General features: G+C 55.5%; 2 protein-coding genes across 3 annotated transcripts in view; one reads left to right on the top strand and one right to left on the bottom strand.

The window, feature by feature from the left end:
- MARCHF10 (membrane associated ring-CH-type finger 10) overlaps positions 1-1,974 on the top strand; it is an 89,751-nt gene extending 87,777 nt beyond the window's left edge. Inside the window, exon 11 of the mRNA XM_061176096.1 lies at positions 1,913-1,974. Coding sequence (XP_061032079.1) covers positions 1,913-1,974 — 62 coding nt within the window. The remainder of the gene's footprint in view (positions 1-1,912) is intronic.
- A 7,376-nt stretch (positions 1,975-9,350) lies between these two features.
- Positions 9,351-16,623, bottom strand: part of MRC2 (mannose receptor C type 2) — a 54,859-nt gene continuing 47,586 nt past the window's right edge. The window contains exons 20-30 of one of the 2 annotated variants that reach the window (XM_061177031.1): positions 16,404-16,540; positions 13,964-14,078; positions 13,680-13,843; positions 13,403-13,511; positions 12,620-12,858; positions 12,316-12,484; positions 12,072-12,221; positions 11,634-11,753; positions 11,265-11,444; positions 10,771-10,797; positions 9,351-10,656 (exon numbers count right to left, since the gene is read on the bottom strand). In XM_061177031.1, coding sequence (XP_061033014.1) covers positions 10,433-10,656; positions 10,771-10,797; positions 11,265-11,444; positions 11,634-11,753; positions 12,072-12,221; positions 12,316-12,484; positions 12,620-12,858; positions 13,403-13,511; positions 13,680-13,843; positions 13,964-14,078; positions 16,404-16,540 — 1,634 coding nt within the window. In that variant the 3' untranslated portion in view covers positions 9,351-10,432. The remainder of the gene's footprint in view (positions 10,657-10,770; positions 10,798-11,264; positions 11,445-11,633; positions 11,754-12,071; positions 12,222-12,315; positions 12,485-12,619; positions 12,859-13,402; positions 13,512-13,679; positions 13,844-13,963; positions 14,079-16,403; positions 16,541-16,623) is intronic. The other variant, XM_061177032.1, reaches the window with a different exon arrangement.

Here is a 16,623-nt window from a genome sequence, read left to right as displayed (position 1 = left end):
AAGGGAGAGCGGGCAGGGAGCTGTGAAGTCTAGGACGGAGCTTTGTGTGCGGGCGCACGCACCCCCTCTGCGCCCGGCCTTCGGCGAGAGCCCCAGCTCCGGAAAGGGCCCCCGCGCCTCGGCCAGGACAACTCGGTGGCGCGAGGCACCGGACGGGGTCTCGGCCCCGCGCCCAGCTGCAGCCCTCCCCAGCGCACGCCCCGGAGGCGCCCGCGGTCTTCCCGGTTGGAGGAAACCTGCTGCGGCCGGGCGCGCCCGGGAGGGTCTGGCTGGGCAGGGGCGACCCCTAGTGCCCAGCGGGGGCCGCTGCCGCCCTGCTGCCCGGGGAGGCCCTGAGCAGGATGGAGAGCCTCCCACCCACACCCCAGCTTGGGGATGGGGAAGGGGCACCCCGGCTCCAAGCCTGAGCCCCAGGGAAGGCGGACGTCTCTAGAGGGCAGGAGAAGAGCACCCCTGGGGTGGTGCTTAGAAAGGAGTCTCCGCCGAGGGGACCGTGCCTTCCCGTGTTGCTCTGAGGCAGATGGTCCCCTGATGTCACTTACATCCCTCTTCAGGGAGCTGGGACTAGCTCTAGGATCCACCGCTCCCCCGTCCCGGTCCCAATATGGGGGCCGCCAGTTCTCCCCTAGAAACAGGTCTAGGCCCCCTCTACCTGCCCTGAGCCCTGCACACACCCCCGATGCTGGCAGGGGCAGCCCTGCACAGAACACTGTCCTGGCACGCTGGTCAGACGCCGCCGTTGCCTGGCTTCCCGCCAGAGCCATGATCAAGCCAGGAGCCAGGGCAGCCAGAGGCAAATCCACATGCCTCCCGCCCTCCCCCTGGGGCCACCCTTCTTTGGTCTCCGGCAGCCTGGCATGACTCACCTGGTTGGCAGCGCTTTGTTAAGTTGGGTTGTCAGAGCTGAGTCACAGCTGTGACCTGCTGCCCTAGCTCGATGCAGGTAAACAGGGAGGGAAAAAGGCAAAACATCAGGGCACACCAGGTGACACAAAGAGATGCCAACCTCTTTGTGGCTCTGTGGTGCCCATGCCAACCTTCTCACCCTCTCCCTGCACCTGGGAACCGAGGCCACACACAAAATGCCACAGGTGGCACAGAGGTCAGGGCAGCTGGGGAGAGTCCCTGGGTGGGTGCGCCTGGGTCTAACAACCTGTCACACAGCTCTGTACCCCAGCCCCCCCGACAACTGCTCCCCAGTTGGCACGAATAACTGTCACCACAGCCACGGCCAAGTCCAGGGAGGGGAACAATGCCTCTGGCAGCCACCAGTACAGGTGTGACAGGAGTAGGCTTGAGAGCCTTCAAGCCAAAGGCTGGGCCAGAGCTCCTCCCCCCCATACATAAAAGTCAAGGCAACTAGATTTGGGGGAAAGAACAGGAGGAGGGAAAGAATGGGGGCAGCTCATGGGGCTGGGGCCTCCTTGTGGTGGAGGTAGATGCTGAGAGGGTCCAGGTAGGGATGGAGGGATAGTAATTATTCCTGCTCTCCTGCCCTTCTCCACCAGTCAGAAACCGCTTCCAAATAGTCAGGGAGCGCTCACTCAGGCCAATGGGAAAAGAAATGTACTGAGAACAAGAGTTTTCCCCAAGAATAAAGAAAAGCCCGCACCCCACCCCACATCCTCCACTCTGACCCCACTGCCATCTCACTGCCTCTTTGCCCTCCTGCCCTCCCTCCCATCACATGACCCTCTGCTTCCAGCCAATTTGATCTCTGAAAGACTGGGGTTCCTGTTCTCCGCACTGTTCCAGGCACTGTAGTGCACATGTGCACGTGTGTGTGGGTAGGTGGGGGGGTCACTGGGGCTGGGGGAGAAGGGGCAGGAAGGGCAGAGATGCCACACGCCTCCATGCCAGATCCCACGGCCTGCCGTGGCTCCACAGCCTGAGAGATTCTCTTGCTTTCCAGGTTCCGAGTGGAGAGACGGGAATGAAAGTAGCATTTGTGAAAGCAACAGCCAAGTGGTCTAGCAAGGGAGCTGGCCATGGAGCTGGGCAGAAATCTCTCCCCCCAGCAGCCCTCCCTACGTCCCCACATGCCTCCCTTCCTCCTCCTCTACTGAAACTGAAACCAATGTGTTGGCAATTATCTTTTTCAACCTTCTGCCACTCTCTTCGTGGGGTCCGGCTTGAGCATCTGCAGACGGCAACAGCGACCAGCCTAGTCCCAGACAGCACAGGCCAAGCGACCTGGGCTTGCTGAGTCCCCGCAGGCTGCCCTGCTGCTGCCCCTCAGCCCAGAAGCCCAAGGGGACCCAGCAGCCCTGGCGGGCCCCGTGGCCTCAGGTCCCCCTGCTGAGGGCGCCCATTCAGGCCTCACTCCACCCCGAGTAGAACCAGTAAACCGACTTTATTCACCCAGCTTCATTTTGTGCTCATTCCAGTCTCCTTGGACAAAGGCTCAGGGCCTCAACTTCCACTTCTCCTTGCTCCCCACCATCACTGCCACTAGGGATGACACATCCTGGGGCCCCACGGGCAGGGACAGGCTAGCTGGCCAGCTGCCCTCTGTAGGTGCCCACTTAAGAAGTTTTGGTACATGGACTCCACACTTCTCTCCTAATTATGTCTTAGGGCCCAAAGACCAGATCAAGAGTTAGGATGCAAAAAGGGCAGAGAATTTAGTAAGAAAAGTGTGTGTGTGTGTGTGTGTGTCACAGAGAGAGAGAGAGAGAAAGAGAGAAACAAAGATAGGTCAAAGAAAAATAAAAGATGGAGGGAATGAACTGCTGATACCTGCAAAAACATTACACTAAGTGAAAGAAGCCAGACACGAAAGACTGCATACTGTATGATTCTACTGAAATGCAATTTCTAGAAAAGGTACAACTATAGAGACAGAGCAGTGGTTGCTGGGGGTTGGGGAGAGGAGCGGAGATTGACTGCACAAGGGCTCGAGGGGACTTTATGGGGTGATGAAGGGGTTCTAAAAGCTGGTCCGTGGTTATGTTCACACAACTGGATGCATTTACTAACGCTCATTGAACTGTGCGCTTAACATGGGCAAACTCTGTGGTATAATTGTAAAATATGCCTCAATAGATTTGAGAAAGGGTAAGAGAGAGAGAGGGAAAAAGGTGAAAGGAAGAGGAAGACGGGCTTCCTGTCCCACCTTCAAGACCCGCCCGTCTCAGACCAGGAGTGACCATTGAAGATGTTGCTGCCAAGGGGGTCCCCCAAATAAATTATGATGCCAATAGGGTTTAGGAAAGCTAGCCTTGAATTACATCAAAATCTTGTCCCACTTCTCTGATCTGTTCCACAGTTAGACAGACTCAGGGACTGCAAACAAGTAGATTCCACCAAGATCCAAGATCCAAGAGCCAAACAAAGGGGCATCTTTGAATGTGAATAGAGCCTAGAAGAGCCACTCAAGTTGAAAATATCTCCATGCTGTACACAAAATTCCTAAAGCCTCAGGTTCCTCCGTTCACAAATGGAGCCCCAAGCCCTGATCATTCTATGAGAAAATGGGTCTTTATTTTTAACCGAACTTTAAGGTTGACTGAAGATAAAAGATTTGTCCAGGAGCCAATACTGAGAAACATCTAAGAAGGGACAATGCATATTTTAAAAATAAGGTTTATAGAGAGCTTGATGGAATTTGAGGGAGTCGGGTAAATATTCTGACAGGCCAAACCCCCAGTAAGATGTAGCAGGGTTTGAGGCAGCTACCCTGAGACTGTTACAGGTTTACATCAGTCAATGTTGGGTTTTGGGAAACTATATGAAGGATTTACGCACACAAGCAGGAGTGCCTCCTGTGAGGTCTGGGTGGGGAGAGATGCAACAGAACAGACATCTACCTGCACCATCAATTCAACATCACTGCAGCCCAGGGATCTGCCGGTGGGGCTTCTCATGGCCCGAGGTGCCCTAAGGACCAAGTCTCATTTATTAAAAGACAGTGATGAAAAGGGCTATCTCCCCCCTCTATAACTGGCTAAATATTGCCAGAACCTATTAGAGGTTGAGTCACACTGGATACAACACAGGGTCTTTCTAAGCCTTTGGCTCTTTAGGCAGTTTTACCAACCATTAACTATGTGCTATGTTGTGAGGACACGGGAAAAAATGCACAATGCCCATCTTCTTGGAGCTCAGTCTTACTGGGGCAGCAGGACATATACAGAAAAAGTCAAATTGAGGTGACAGGAGCCCACGTGTGCCACTTAAAGAGCACTTCCTAGGAGCTGGGCCTGGGGATAAGCATTTTATATTTATCTTTAATCCGCACAATAAGCCTATGAGGCAGATATTAGTAACCCCACGTTACATGGCAGGAAATGTATATTAGGGTTCTCCAGAGAAACAGAGCTAATAGGATATAGAGAGAGATATATAAAGAGATTTATTATGAGGGATTGGCTCACATGATTATGGAGTTTGAGAAGTCCCACAATCTGCCATCTGCAAGCTGAGGACCCAGGGAAGCCGGTGATGTGGTTCCAGTTCAAACCTGGGCCTGAGAACCACGGGAGCCAAGAGTATGAATCCTGGTCCGAGTCCCAAGGCCCGAGAACCAGAAGTGCTGAGGGCAGGAGAAGATGGATGTCCTAGCTCAGCAGAGAGAAAGTGTGGCCTTACTCTCCCTTTTTGTTCTACTCAGGCCCTCGATGCCCACCCTCCCTGGGGAGGGCGATCGTCTTTACTCAGTTGATTGATTCAAATGCTAGTCTCCTCCAGAAACACCCTCACAGACCCATCCAGAAATAATGATTTACCAGCTATCTGGGCATCATTTAGCCCAGTCAAGTTGACACAGAAATTAAACCATCATGAAACCTAACCTCAGGGAAGTTAAGTGATGCCCCCAAGTTTATAGGGTGAAGTCAGTCTACTGGCCAAGGCCATGCTCCTGGCCTGCCCGAAAGAGAGGGCAACATCCCTGACCAGCCCAGGAAGTCGGGGGAATAGGCGGTCCCCAGAGCCAAGGGGTGCAGAAAAGGGCCTTGAAGGATGGTGGAGCCCAGGCAAGCAGAGGGGTGGTGGAGAGAAGGGAAACAGGGAGCCCACACAGATGAAGGGCACGGCGGGAGCAACCAGCTAGAATGGGGTTGCTGGGCAGGGGAGCTGGGGAGCCCCCAGGCCAGGTCAGGGAGCTGAGGGTCCACACGTAGGCAGCAGGGAGCCACCAAAAGCCACCAACCCAGGCAGGTGAGATGAAGAAGAGCCGGCAGGAGGAGAGCGAGGAGAGCACGCTGTTGCTGCCGTGCCTGGGGGTGAGTTGATTCCCACTGGGGAGGTGAGTGTGAGGTTTAAAATATCCATAATAGTGTAAATGTCTAGTATATGCACCAAGCCCCCACTTCATTTCTATGCATACTGCACAATTCTCCATTTTTTTGGCTGCACCACGCTGCATGTCAGTCCCCAACCAGGGCTCGAACCCGTGCCCCCTGCGGTGGAAGCACAGAGTCTCAACCACTGGACCGCCAGGGAAGTCCCCGTTCTATGCAAGGCTATGCATAGTATCCCGCAGTCCGCCCCCAGCCCAGGGTACCCAGGTGTCCCTCCCCCACTGCCTCGGGAAGGGAGGCCCTAGAAGAAGGAAAGGAAGGAGGCCACTCAGCCCTTATACTCAAAATAGGCTTCTGAAACTTGGCAGAGATGTCTCAGATTGAGACAAAGTTCTTGAGCCTCAGAGGCTGACTGTAAGATCACAGAGGGGTTCTCTCCAGTTGCCCGTCCCCCAACCTTTTTATAGAGCAGGGAGGGTGGAGGAGAAGTGGCATGGCAGGTCCTTCCCCTCTCTGTGCCTCTGTTTTCTCTTCTGTAAAGGGGGACAGTAGCACCCAGCTGATGATGTGTTGAGAGGATAAAATGAGTTAATTCATGGTAAGAATTAGTTAGAACAAGTCCCAGAGAGAGACACAGACGGGCCTCCCTGCATAAGCTAGCAGGGCCATGCAATGACTGAGGGCCAGATCCCCAGACACCCCACAGGACCTCAGAACTTAGAGGTGCTGGGCAGGAAAGAAAAAAAAGCCAACTGGACTAGAAAACCTGAGCTGACCAGGATTTCCTTGAAATGGCTAAAACTACAGTCCTGCCATCAGCCAATATCAGAAGCCAGTTAATTTTTTGCATTGACTGCCAGCAACGAATCCACTTCAAGGGGGACATGCCTGCTTGCTGCTTCGCCCCTTTCCTTTCTCCAGGGCTGGCATCCCGCCTGCTTTTCTGGACAAGGATTCAGATCTGCAGCTGCAGCAGGTCGATTCTGGGGGGAGTCAAGTCTGAAGTCAGCCTTCCCTGGGCCTCTTCGCAGCCCTGACCCCTGAGATAAAGGCCTGAACATCTGGGCACTTTCATCTCATGCTGGTCTTGCTTGAGGCCCCTCCATGTTCCCTCCATCTCCTTTCCCTTTCCTCCCCCTTCCTGCCTGCCTTTCTTGGGGTTCTCCCTCCAGAGGCAATTCTTTACCTTGTCCCTGCAACAGACTCCAGCCCTCGTGCTCGAGGCAGCTTGGCAGGGCCCGGCCAGCCCCGTTCCAGGAGAGCCATGTGATGTGGCTGGCCGACTCCTCAGCCCGCGGCCTTGCAGCACTGCCCGCTGGGCCAGGCCAGCTCTGCCAGGACACCTGGGAGGAAGCCATCTCTGGCTTGACAAGGAGAGGTTGTGAGAACGCCTGACACCGTTCTCTGGAGAGCAGCCCGTTCGCCCATTCATTCATGGATTCAGTGAGTTGTCACGGCATCCAGGTGGCCAGAGCTGAGCCGGTTTAGCCCCGCAAGTGCAGGTTGGGCTCAGTGCCTGGGATACGGTGCCCTTCGCCCAGGCCTCTGGGGCTGGGTCTCAAGGCATCAAAGATGGAATGCAGAGGAGGTGCTTAATGCTTATTACATCGAAATGAGCAGAAAGGAGTTTCTGCCACGTACTTTACCAGAACCAGCACTGGCCTGGGGCCAGAGGCAGATGGCCCCGGGCCCAGAGCCTTCCTCCTGTCCTACAGACAGAGAGCTGCCCGGAGTCCCCATGCCCTCCTCTGAGCAGGCAGGAGCCCCCAAGCAGAACAAGGTCTACGGGGAGCCCCCAGGTGCATGCGAAACTGTCTGAAATGCTTTTGGGTGGGATTCAGGGCTCTGGTGAGGACTAAAGCCACCCGAGGGAAGGAGAGAGGAGTGGGGACAGGTATTTCTGGAGTGATTTAAACCTCTGGACACGCACCAGCTACTGGCCTCACTATTTGGGTTCTCACTCTCTCAGCTGCTCCTCCCACCCAGAGCCCGTGCCCCTGCCTTCACCCGTGGGCTTTTCTTCTCTCTCAGGGCAAGGGTCAGCTGCCAGCTTCCCAGGGGGCTTCTGCCCAGGGTGGCTCCCTGCAGCCTGGAGAGGCGACCTTTGAGCTGTGGCTAATGGCAGGGCACTTAACTCACAAAGGGAGCTGTTCCCCAGTTTGGGAAGCTAATCACTTCAGGGTGAAGTGGATTAATCATCCAGGACCCAGGGACTTCCCTGGTGGTCCAGTGGTTAAGACTTCACTTTCCAATGCAGGGGGTGCAGGTTCAATCCCTGGTGGGGGAACTAGGGTCCCACATGCCTCGTGGGCAAAAAACCGAAACATAAAACAGAAGCAATATTGTAACAAATTCAATAAAGACTTTAAAAGGGGTCCACATTTAAAAAAAAAAAAATCATTGGGGCTTCCCTGGTGGCGTGGTGGTTGAGAATCCGCCTGCCAATACAGGGGACACAGGTTCGAGCCCTGGTCCGGGAAGATCCCACATGCCGCGGAGCAACTAAGCCCGTGCGCCACAACTACTGAGCCTGCATGCCGCAACTATTGAAGCCCGCGCACCTCGAGCCCGTGCTCCGCCATGAGAAGCCCGCCCACTGCAACGAAGGATAGCCCCCGCTCGCCGCAACTAGAGAAAGCCCGCGTGCAGCAGCGAAGACCCAATGCAGCCCCCCAAAATAAATATATTTATTTAAAAAAAAAACATTAAGGACCCGCCACAGGATTGGGGCTCCCTCCCTGAAGCTGACCAGGCCCCTCCATGTTTCCAGCTGCTGCTGCAGAGACCGAAGAGCTGGATGGAGGAGGGCCTCGGCCTTGGCCTCAGAAAACTCAGGAGCTCACAAACCCTCCCCTCAGGGCTCCCCGACTCAGTAAATGGCACCCCGTTTACCCTGCTGTCCAGGCCAAAAGCTTTGGACTTCTCAATGTGTATCTTTTTATATCATTTGGGTTTAGGCTTTGAACAATGTGATAGTATTACCTATTCAGAAAACGAGAAACTTGTTTTTAAAAATCACGAACAAGGCAAAACGCACGTGCACGCATGCGCACAGAATCTCACCATTTGCCGCAGTCCTGATTCAAAGCACCATCTGAAAAGGTCAGACTAGCTGTTCCCACTGACTTCCTGCTCTGCTTAACATCCACACTCCCTACCACTGCCCTCAAGGCCTCGGGCAATGAGGCCCCGCCACGCTCCCCTGCCCCCCACCCCCACTCCAGGCAGCCCGGCTTCCCTGCTGGCCCTCGGAAGCAGCAGGGACCGTACAGCAGCCGCCCTGCTCTTCCCCTGCCAAGGAACTGGCCTGTCTGCACCACCCCACACCTCCTTCAGGTCCCAGCCTCACTGCCTCCGGTGAGATCCTCCCCAGCCACCCCGTCCAAACTGGCCCTCACCCACCCACCGCGGCCTGTGTTAGGCCTCCTCACGGCACCTGGCGTGACCTGGCAAGGTTGACCAACCTGGGCTGGCAGGGCCTTCTCTCTGTTCGTGGCTCTGTCTCCAGCTCAAACACCCTGAATCATCGCGTAGATGAGTGAAGGTGGGCGGGAGGGAGGTCCTGTGATCCACTCCCCCGCCTCCTGGCGGTTCCAGAGCCCATGCTCCCCAGGGACGAAGGTGCACTCGCTTTCTCGAAGCTCAAATGCAGGTCTGACGGCTGCCTTGGAAGGATGTTGGTGCGCGGCCCCCACCCCTGGCTGACCTGGGCGCCTCACACGCTCCCCTGGGAGCTGCAGCCCAGAAACAGCAGTAACAGCTGACGTTTATGGGGCAATTACTGCACGAGCTCGAAGGCGCCGACTGCTTTGCACAGGTGATCTCATTTAATCCTCAAACATCTTTAAAGGAACCCTAGGAGATGCGTCCTGTTCTCCCGTCTTACACATTGAAAGGTGAGCCAAGTTGCCCAAGCTCACACTACTGTCTGGCAGCTCCAGAGCCCTCAACCCTCACACATATCCCCAGGAACAGACAGAAGGGTGTGGTCCCGGGGCCCCGAGATAGAGGCAAAATGGATGCAAGCCCCCCAAAATGACATTTATCTTGAAAAGATATGAAGGACAAGGCTCACAGCAGGACAGAGCAGGAACCCTTCTCTCTCAAGCCTCTTAAAGGTGTTTTATTTGTTTGCTTTTCTTTTTTCTTTTTTAAAACAATAATGGCACATTAAAAAAATTAAGAACTACAAAAAAGGACCATGTCTTCGAGTCCATGTTCACATTGTCCTGGGTTGCAGCACCAGGACTGGTGATTCCTGCTGGGATTCCGGCCTCTTGGAAAGGTGCTGGGTGGGTCGGCTCCACCCGCATGGGGCCACTCGGGGGACTCAGGCGCTCTTCTTTTGGGCCCCACTAGAGGGCGTCCCTGGGCTCTCGCTTCTGAGACCCCCAGGACCCTGGCCAAACACCTCCTCTCTCTCCAAACTAGAGCCAGGAGCTGGAAACGTTAGGGAACTTATTTTGGTCCCCACAGGGGACTCTTTAGGGACACAGCCCTCCCCCGACCGGCAGGAGATGACACCCCAGCCCAGCCTGGTCACCCCCAGGAGGTCAGGGTGTCTCTCCCCTGTCCTGTCTCCAGCCCAGCTGACGCCACAGTGATGCCCTTGTTCTCCGTCCCGGCCCAGGCCCTCCTGCCATGTCCCATGGCCACCCCAGCAGGCACAGGAGTGACAAATGCTTGGCCCCCTCAGCCGACCCTCACCAAGAGCAAGAGGGCTGCCCAAACCCCAGGGCCCTGGCTCAGAAGGGAGGGCTGGGTGACAAGGGGGGCAGGGAGGGAAAGGAGCTGGCGTGAGGGGCTCAGAGCTGAGGCTGCCGGGGAAGGAGAGAAGCAACAGAGGCCAGCTGAGGGCTCAGGGGAGGCTCCTCAGACTCTGCAGTGAGAAGCAGGTCCTGGGGCACAGGCCCGGGCAGGCGGGCCTGGGGAGGAAGAGGCAGAAAGAGGCTCCCGTCCTGCCTCTGGTTACCGTGGGGGCACAGGCCTGGGTGACAAGACCTTAAGACCCCTCCCAAAGGGAAACGCCACGCTGCACTCAGCCAGGTCTCAGCCCAGCCCTCGTGGGAGGGAGGGACCCCACCAGCCCAGGCCCTGCCAGCCCCAGCTCCCCCAGCAGCTCCCAAGGGCACCGCTCCGGGGGCCGCCGGGGCTGCAGCTGGTGGGGGCCCCCGCCCACGCCCTTGGCTCTACTCCTGCTGCTCGTTCATCTCCATGTCGGACACCAGGATGTTCTTCTCCGTGGCCTCGCCGGGGCCGGAGGAGCCGCGGCTGTAGCGGGCGCCCTCGAAAGCCCCACGCTCAACGCTCTGTCGCCGCCGGTAGAGGATCAGGGCCGCAGTCAGCAGGGCCAGCAGCAGGAGCACCGCCATCAGCACCACCACCAGGGCCGCAGGGTTCCCCGGGAGGGCTGCTGCAGCAAGAAGAAGCCTCGCTCAGAAGCCCCGCTATGGCCACCCACTGCCCAGAAGGGGGGGGGGGTGGTGAAAGGAGGAGAGGGCTAGTCTCAGCCCTGCCTGTGACTCACCTGATGGGGAGAAGCTGCTCTCCTCAGCTGCGGCAGAGGAGGGACCAGTTAATAACAGTAGCAGTAATAATATGATAATTATAAGCAAACATGTAAGAACATTTTCTGCAGGCCCAGACACTTCATTTGCTCATTTAATCCTCTTATAGGTACTCTTACTACCCCATTTTACATATGTGTAAACTGAGGCCACAGAGTTTGAATGACTTACCCAAGGTCACAGAGTTGGCAAATGGTTTGGCCTGGGCTTGAACCCCATCCCTGCCTTTAACCACTACAAAATGACGGGTTTGCTGTCTAGTTTGGAAATGTGCAGGAAGGCCCAGTCCTACAGACTAATTAATCCCAGGGGAAGGTCCCAGCGGCCCCAGGCCTGTCTGTTTATTCTCTCCCATCCACTGCATTGCCTGCAGAACAGAAGCAGTCGGGGCCCCACCCAGCACCAGATGCCTGGGGGTGGCAGGAAGCCGCGGGTGTGCCTGCCGGGCGCTCACCTCGAGGGAGCTTGCAGACCACACCCATGGTGATGTTGGTGCAGGCACCTGGGCGCCACAGCCCGCTGCTGCTCTGGATCCAGTAGCAGCTGTTGTGGCTCAGCATGCTGGGGCCCAGGCCCGGGGGCCCCCAGTTGGAGTAGTTCACAGCTGTGTTGTCCTGCCAGACCAGGGTACCTCCTGTGGGAAGAAGGCACTGAGGGGGCATTGCGGGGGCGGGTAACAAACTGGAGCAGGTGGGAGAGAGCAGGCCTGTTCTAGAACCAACTCCCACCTTCCTCAGGTCCTCACCTCCACCAAGCCCCGGTGGAGGGCATCGCCCCTGCCGCCTGAGGCCTCCCCCTCCTGATCCTACACACAGGGACCCACCTTTGGGGTTGAAGTTCATGCCCAGCCAGGCGCCCCGACTCTGGCCCTCAGAGCTCTGCAGATGCTCCCAGACAAACACGTTCTCCATCTCATCCAGGATGGACAGGACCACCCCACCCTCTGGACACAAAGGAGGCTCACGTCAGGGCAGACGGGTCTCCCCGGGGTAGCAGAGCCCCCCAGAGAGGCCCCCGCCCTCTTCCCTGGCAGCCAGAGGAGAGGATGGCGTGGAGTCATGCGTGGAGGGAAGGGGGTTATAGTCACACACATTATGTCACGGGTGGTCTGTGCGTATTGCAACGTGAGGGGCACTTATGTGTGAGTGCTGCCGACAGGTAGACCGCAGCACGGGGACTGCATTCACAGGGTCTCTGAGCGGCCACGAGAGGGGTCGCCACCTGGAATGCCCACATATGGGCTCTCGCCCACCCGGCCCACCTCTCTGGCAGCGCTGCAGCGCCTCCTTGTGGCCCAGCAGCAGCTCCATGTGGAAGGAGTAGCAGTGCTCCCGGAAGGGAATCCACGCCGAGTCCGCCAGCCCCTGGGGACAGCTGCCGTGGTAGCTTATTCTTCGGGGAGGAGGGGGCCCTACGGGGGTGCAGGATTGAGAAAGTGGCCCAGGGTCCTCCCAGGGTCGGCCTACCCCCGGCCCACCCCTCGGCCCCAGCGGGTGGGCCCTCACCTCCGTTAACTCCACACACAGCCCCCTGCAACTTGGTGTCACAGCTGGTGGTGCGCCAGGCCCCATCCATGTCCACGTAGGCGCAGCCCCCCGGGTACTGGGGCTCCCAGTCCTGCCAGCTCACATAGCTCAGCGGCTCCTCCGAGACCCAGGAGTACCGCCGGGAGCCCTGGGCACAGACAGCCATCAGGGTGGGAGGAAGGGGACCAGCCGGGGCGGGGGTGGGCGGGGGGAGCAGGTAAGGCACGGGGTTAGGAGGAGGCAGGGAGGGAAATCAGGGGAGTGGGCCCAGCCCGGTGCCCACCTCCTCACTGGCCAGCCCGATCCAGAGTGGTGTGCGCAGCCCTCGAGCAGCCTGCGTGAGGAAGGCCTGGGTGTAGGGGTCAGGCACGTGCGCCAGGCTGGCGTTGCGGCTCTCACACAGCAGGAGGGCGTCGTGCCAGCGCAGCGGCTTCTGCAGCAGCCGGAAGGTGCCGTTGAGGTAGGAGAGCTCAGTGCCCGGGGCAGGGAGCGATGCTGCTGGGCATGGGCTCAGGGAGGGGTCTACAGGGAAGGGGGCAGGGCTCAGGCCGGGCTCTGCCCCCATCACCCCATCCCCAGGCATGAGGCCGGGAGGGGGGAATGCCGGACATCAGGCAGAGACCAACCAACTCTCCTCTGGGCACAGTGCTTGGCTCAGTGTCAGTCACTGCCGTTACTAATGACAATACGTTCTTACTAATAAAAGGGGTGAGCAACCTAGAGCTCGACCATGAATCCAGGGCAGAGGGACCCCTGCACGGAGCTGCAGGAGCCTCAGACACAGAACCTCAGGGCCCCTGCCATCAGGCGTGCCCAGTGTCTAGCTCTCCCTGGTCAGCCCTGCAAACCCCAAACCTTCCTCCTGAGACCCCTTGGTACGTGCTCACTGCCTTTCCCTCTGATCATCGGCACCTGGCCTTTCTGCCCATCTGCTTCCCAAGCAGACTAGACTCTGGGGGTGGCCCCAGGGGCCCTCTGAGGTCAGGGACCATGTCTCGTTCCTCCTGGCACGGCCCAGGGAATCCAGTCCTGGGCTGGGGTTTCCAGGCTCCCCGGTGACACGTACCCGTGCGCTTCTGGCAGATGAAGCCGTGTGTCTCCTCCACGCAGCTCCGATCGTCCCAGCGGCCAGTGAAGTGAGCTGAGGGGCTGTGCAGGACCACCGCACAGCTGGTCTGGGGGGAAGGAGCTGCTCAGGGGAGCCCCGGCAGCTGCCCGCTTGTGCCACTGCCCCCAGAAGGCTGTACTATGAGCAAGGAGGCTGGAAGGGGGTCCCCAGGCAAGCACTGCAGGGCAGGGTGGGGGTGGAGGGCAAAGGAGGGAGTGGGGAGGGGCCTCCTCACCGGTATGTTGCCGCTGGGAGCAGGGCTAGGGCCAGAGGGCTCCCCAGGGGCCCAGTTGGTGTACCGAAGAGGCTCCTGCTCCACCCACTGGAAGTCCCTCTGCGAGGCGTGGAGGCCAATCCAAAGGTCAAAGGTCACATTGGGCAGGCTGGCTGTGATGAATGCTATAGTCCCCCCAGAAGAGAGAGTGATGAGCCACAGGGCAGCCCCCTCCTCGCTCTGCTCTAGCCCTCTGGGGGGATGGTGTCAGAGGATCACGGGGCCTCCCCATGGGCTGGCCCTACCTTGCTCTAAGGGGTTTGCAATGGTGACCAGTTGGGCCTCTTGCTGTTCACAGGAGAACTGTGCCTCTGACCACTTCACCCGGTCCTGGGGGTCCTGGCCCTGGATTCGGAAACACTGTGGGGCGGAGGGGGAGGCATGGCATCCTGCTCCACCTCCCTGTCCCACACACCCAGAAACTCCGCTGCGGACCCCTCGGCCGCAGGCCCTGGCTGGGGAGGCTTGGGGGCTGTGAGAGAAAAACATGAGAACCAGGACATCTGGGTCTCCTTGACCAAGGCTCCGGCACCCTCTCAACCGGGCACAGCGGATTCACATACACTTGCCCACACTCTGGGGAATTTTTAAGTGGGAAGATTTCTCGGGACCACCAAATGCTCTACTACTTATGACAGCACCGCCTGGGCCATGCCTGGGGACAAGGTCTGTCTGGCTCTCAGCTTCGCACACTCCAAAGGCTTTTGACAGAGTTACTGTATCATTACAATGATGCTAACAAATTAAGAAAGGGACCAATTACATATATAAAATATATTTTGTCTTAAATTAGGTGGAAGAAGTCATAACAAGCTTTTGGAAAAATTTAATGACATGGGGAAATGCTGAAAATATAATAATGAGAAAGAAAAGCTGGCTACAAAATTGTGTTATTTAGTAATAATCTCAATTACATGGAAAAAGTCAGGAAGTGGAGTAACAAATATTGATAGTGGTCATCTCTGGAGAGTATGGATGAGTTTTAGTTTCATTTTTTCTGGTTTTTTTCCCAAGATGTTAATAATACACATCTTACTCTTTTTTTTTTTTTTTTTTTTTAACGCAGAAAAGGTGTAATATTCACTTGGATATTCTGAAGACAGTGAGAGCTCCACAACACTATGGGTGGGCTGCAAGCCAATGTATGACAAAGATTTATGGATTACGTTATCTAGTGTTAACTAATCTAATCCTCACAATAGGGGTTAAGTGGTCTTACAATGTCCTGCAAAGAAGGCATGGATCGAAGCTCATACTAACGATGCCAGCGCAAACCACAGGGAAATAGCACCCTTCTCTTTCTCGGGTAAGCGCTTTCAGCCACTAGGTAAAAACAATGAAGGTCTAATCAGGTCTGATGAATGAGCCCCAGGGTCAGGAAGTAACCACTTTTGGAAAGAAACTCACACTCTAGAGGGAACATTTTGAAAACATATTTAGATGCATATCCATTCTAATTCATTTTATTGTCTCAAACTTTCCTAGCTGCACACTCAAAACACTTGGGAAGAGAATTTTCTAAATGTTGTTTTAAAAAAAATCTTCCAAGGATTTTTTTTTTTAAAACTCTCTTGATCAGCTCTTCTGATTAGTTTATAAGGCAGATTAGTTTAAATGCAGAAACTGACCAATTTTTAAACAAAAACCTTTGTTTAATTGGTAGGACTGGAAAATAGGGAGAAGGACTTAGAAAGCCCAGCCAATGATGGATGACCTTTTTTCATATTGATCTATTTGTCTTCGTGAGGTAATCTTTTCATCTACAACAACCATTCAATCCATGTTTTAAAATAACTTGAACTTCAGGGAACTTCCCTGGCGGTCCAGTGGTTAAGATTCTGTGCTTCCAATGCAGGGGACGTGGGTTCGATCCCTGGTTGGGAAACTAAGATCCTACATGCTACATGGCCAGAAAAAAAAAAAAAAAAAGAATTGAACTTCAAACAAGACCTGTGAATTCTGAATCACAAAGCGTCAAACCAAGATTTTTTCAAATAATGAAGTATATGCAATCACTTTGCTCTTATCAAAATTATTTAAATAGTGATGATTATTATAATTGATAAATTTTGAGTGAGCGCAAAAATATTTTCATACCACTAAAAGGAAAATTTTGAAAAATTAAAAATACTATTTAAAAATCTCTAGCTCATGCTTTATATTGTTTTGTTCTTGTGTATATTTAACTATATATGACGTCAGTCACATTAGTATGGAAGTAAATATATATTTACTTACACACACACATGTAATGCACACATACGTACTTTGTATGTTCAACATTTTAATAGGAGTTCATTATCAAGATGTTTGGGGACTTCCCTGGCAGTCCAATGGTTAAGACTCTGCGTTCCCAATGTCGGGGGCACGGGTTTGATCCCTGGTCGGGGAACTAAGATCTCGCAGGCTGCACTGTGCCTCCAAAAAAAAACAACAACAACAAGCAGATGTTTGGCGACCAGGGATCTAGGAAACTCACCAAACTATATGGGCAACCTCATTACCTGGTGAATGAGAAGGTGTTACTACGCTGAGTTAGTTTCCAAGGAGTCTGGCCCTGGCACTGGGGCCATGCAGAAGAGAGGGTGGTGGGTACAGGCAAGAGGCCATGACTTTGATGCTGCCAAAGGGCGAGGACTCCTGAGGCTCAGCCTTTGCCTTGGGTGCCCCCTCTCCACCTCCTACCTTGTTGAGGAACTGGCTCCAGCCAGGGGGGCAGCCACCTGTGGGTGGTGGGTCTGGGGGCTGCTGCTCTCTGGTAATGTTGCTGCGCTTGCAGATGTAGGGTAAGGCTGTCATGCACCTCTGGTCCCCCCACTCCTCTGCAGAAAGAGAAGAGCAGTCACCCCAAGGGCAGGGCATGGCTGCCAGCACCCTGGCCTCATGCCCTGAGAGGAGGTGGGGC

The sequence above is a fragment of the Eubalaena glacialis genome, chromosome 19 (assembly GCF_028564815.1).
Source record: "Eubalaena glacialis isolate mEubGla1 chromosome 19, mEubGla1.1.hap2.+ XY, whole genome shotgun sequence".
In the NCBI taxonomy this organism is placed as follows: domain Eukaryota; kingdom Metazoa; phylum Chordata; class Mammalia; order Artiodactyla; family Balaenidae; genus Eubalaena; species Eubalaena glacialis.
Note: the sequence above shows the minus strand (reverse complement) of the source record. Positions and strands in the feature narration are given on the sequence as shown.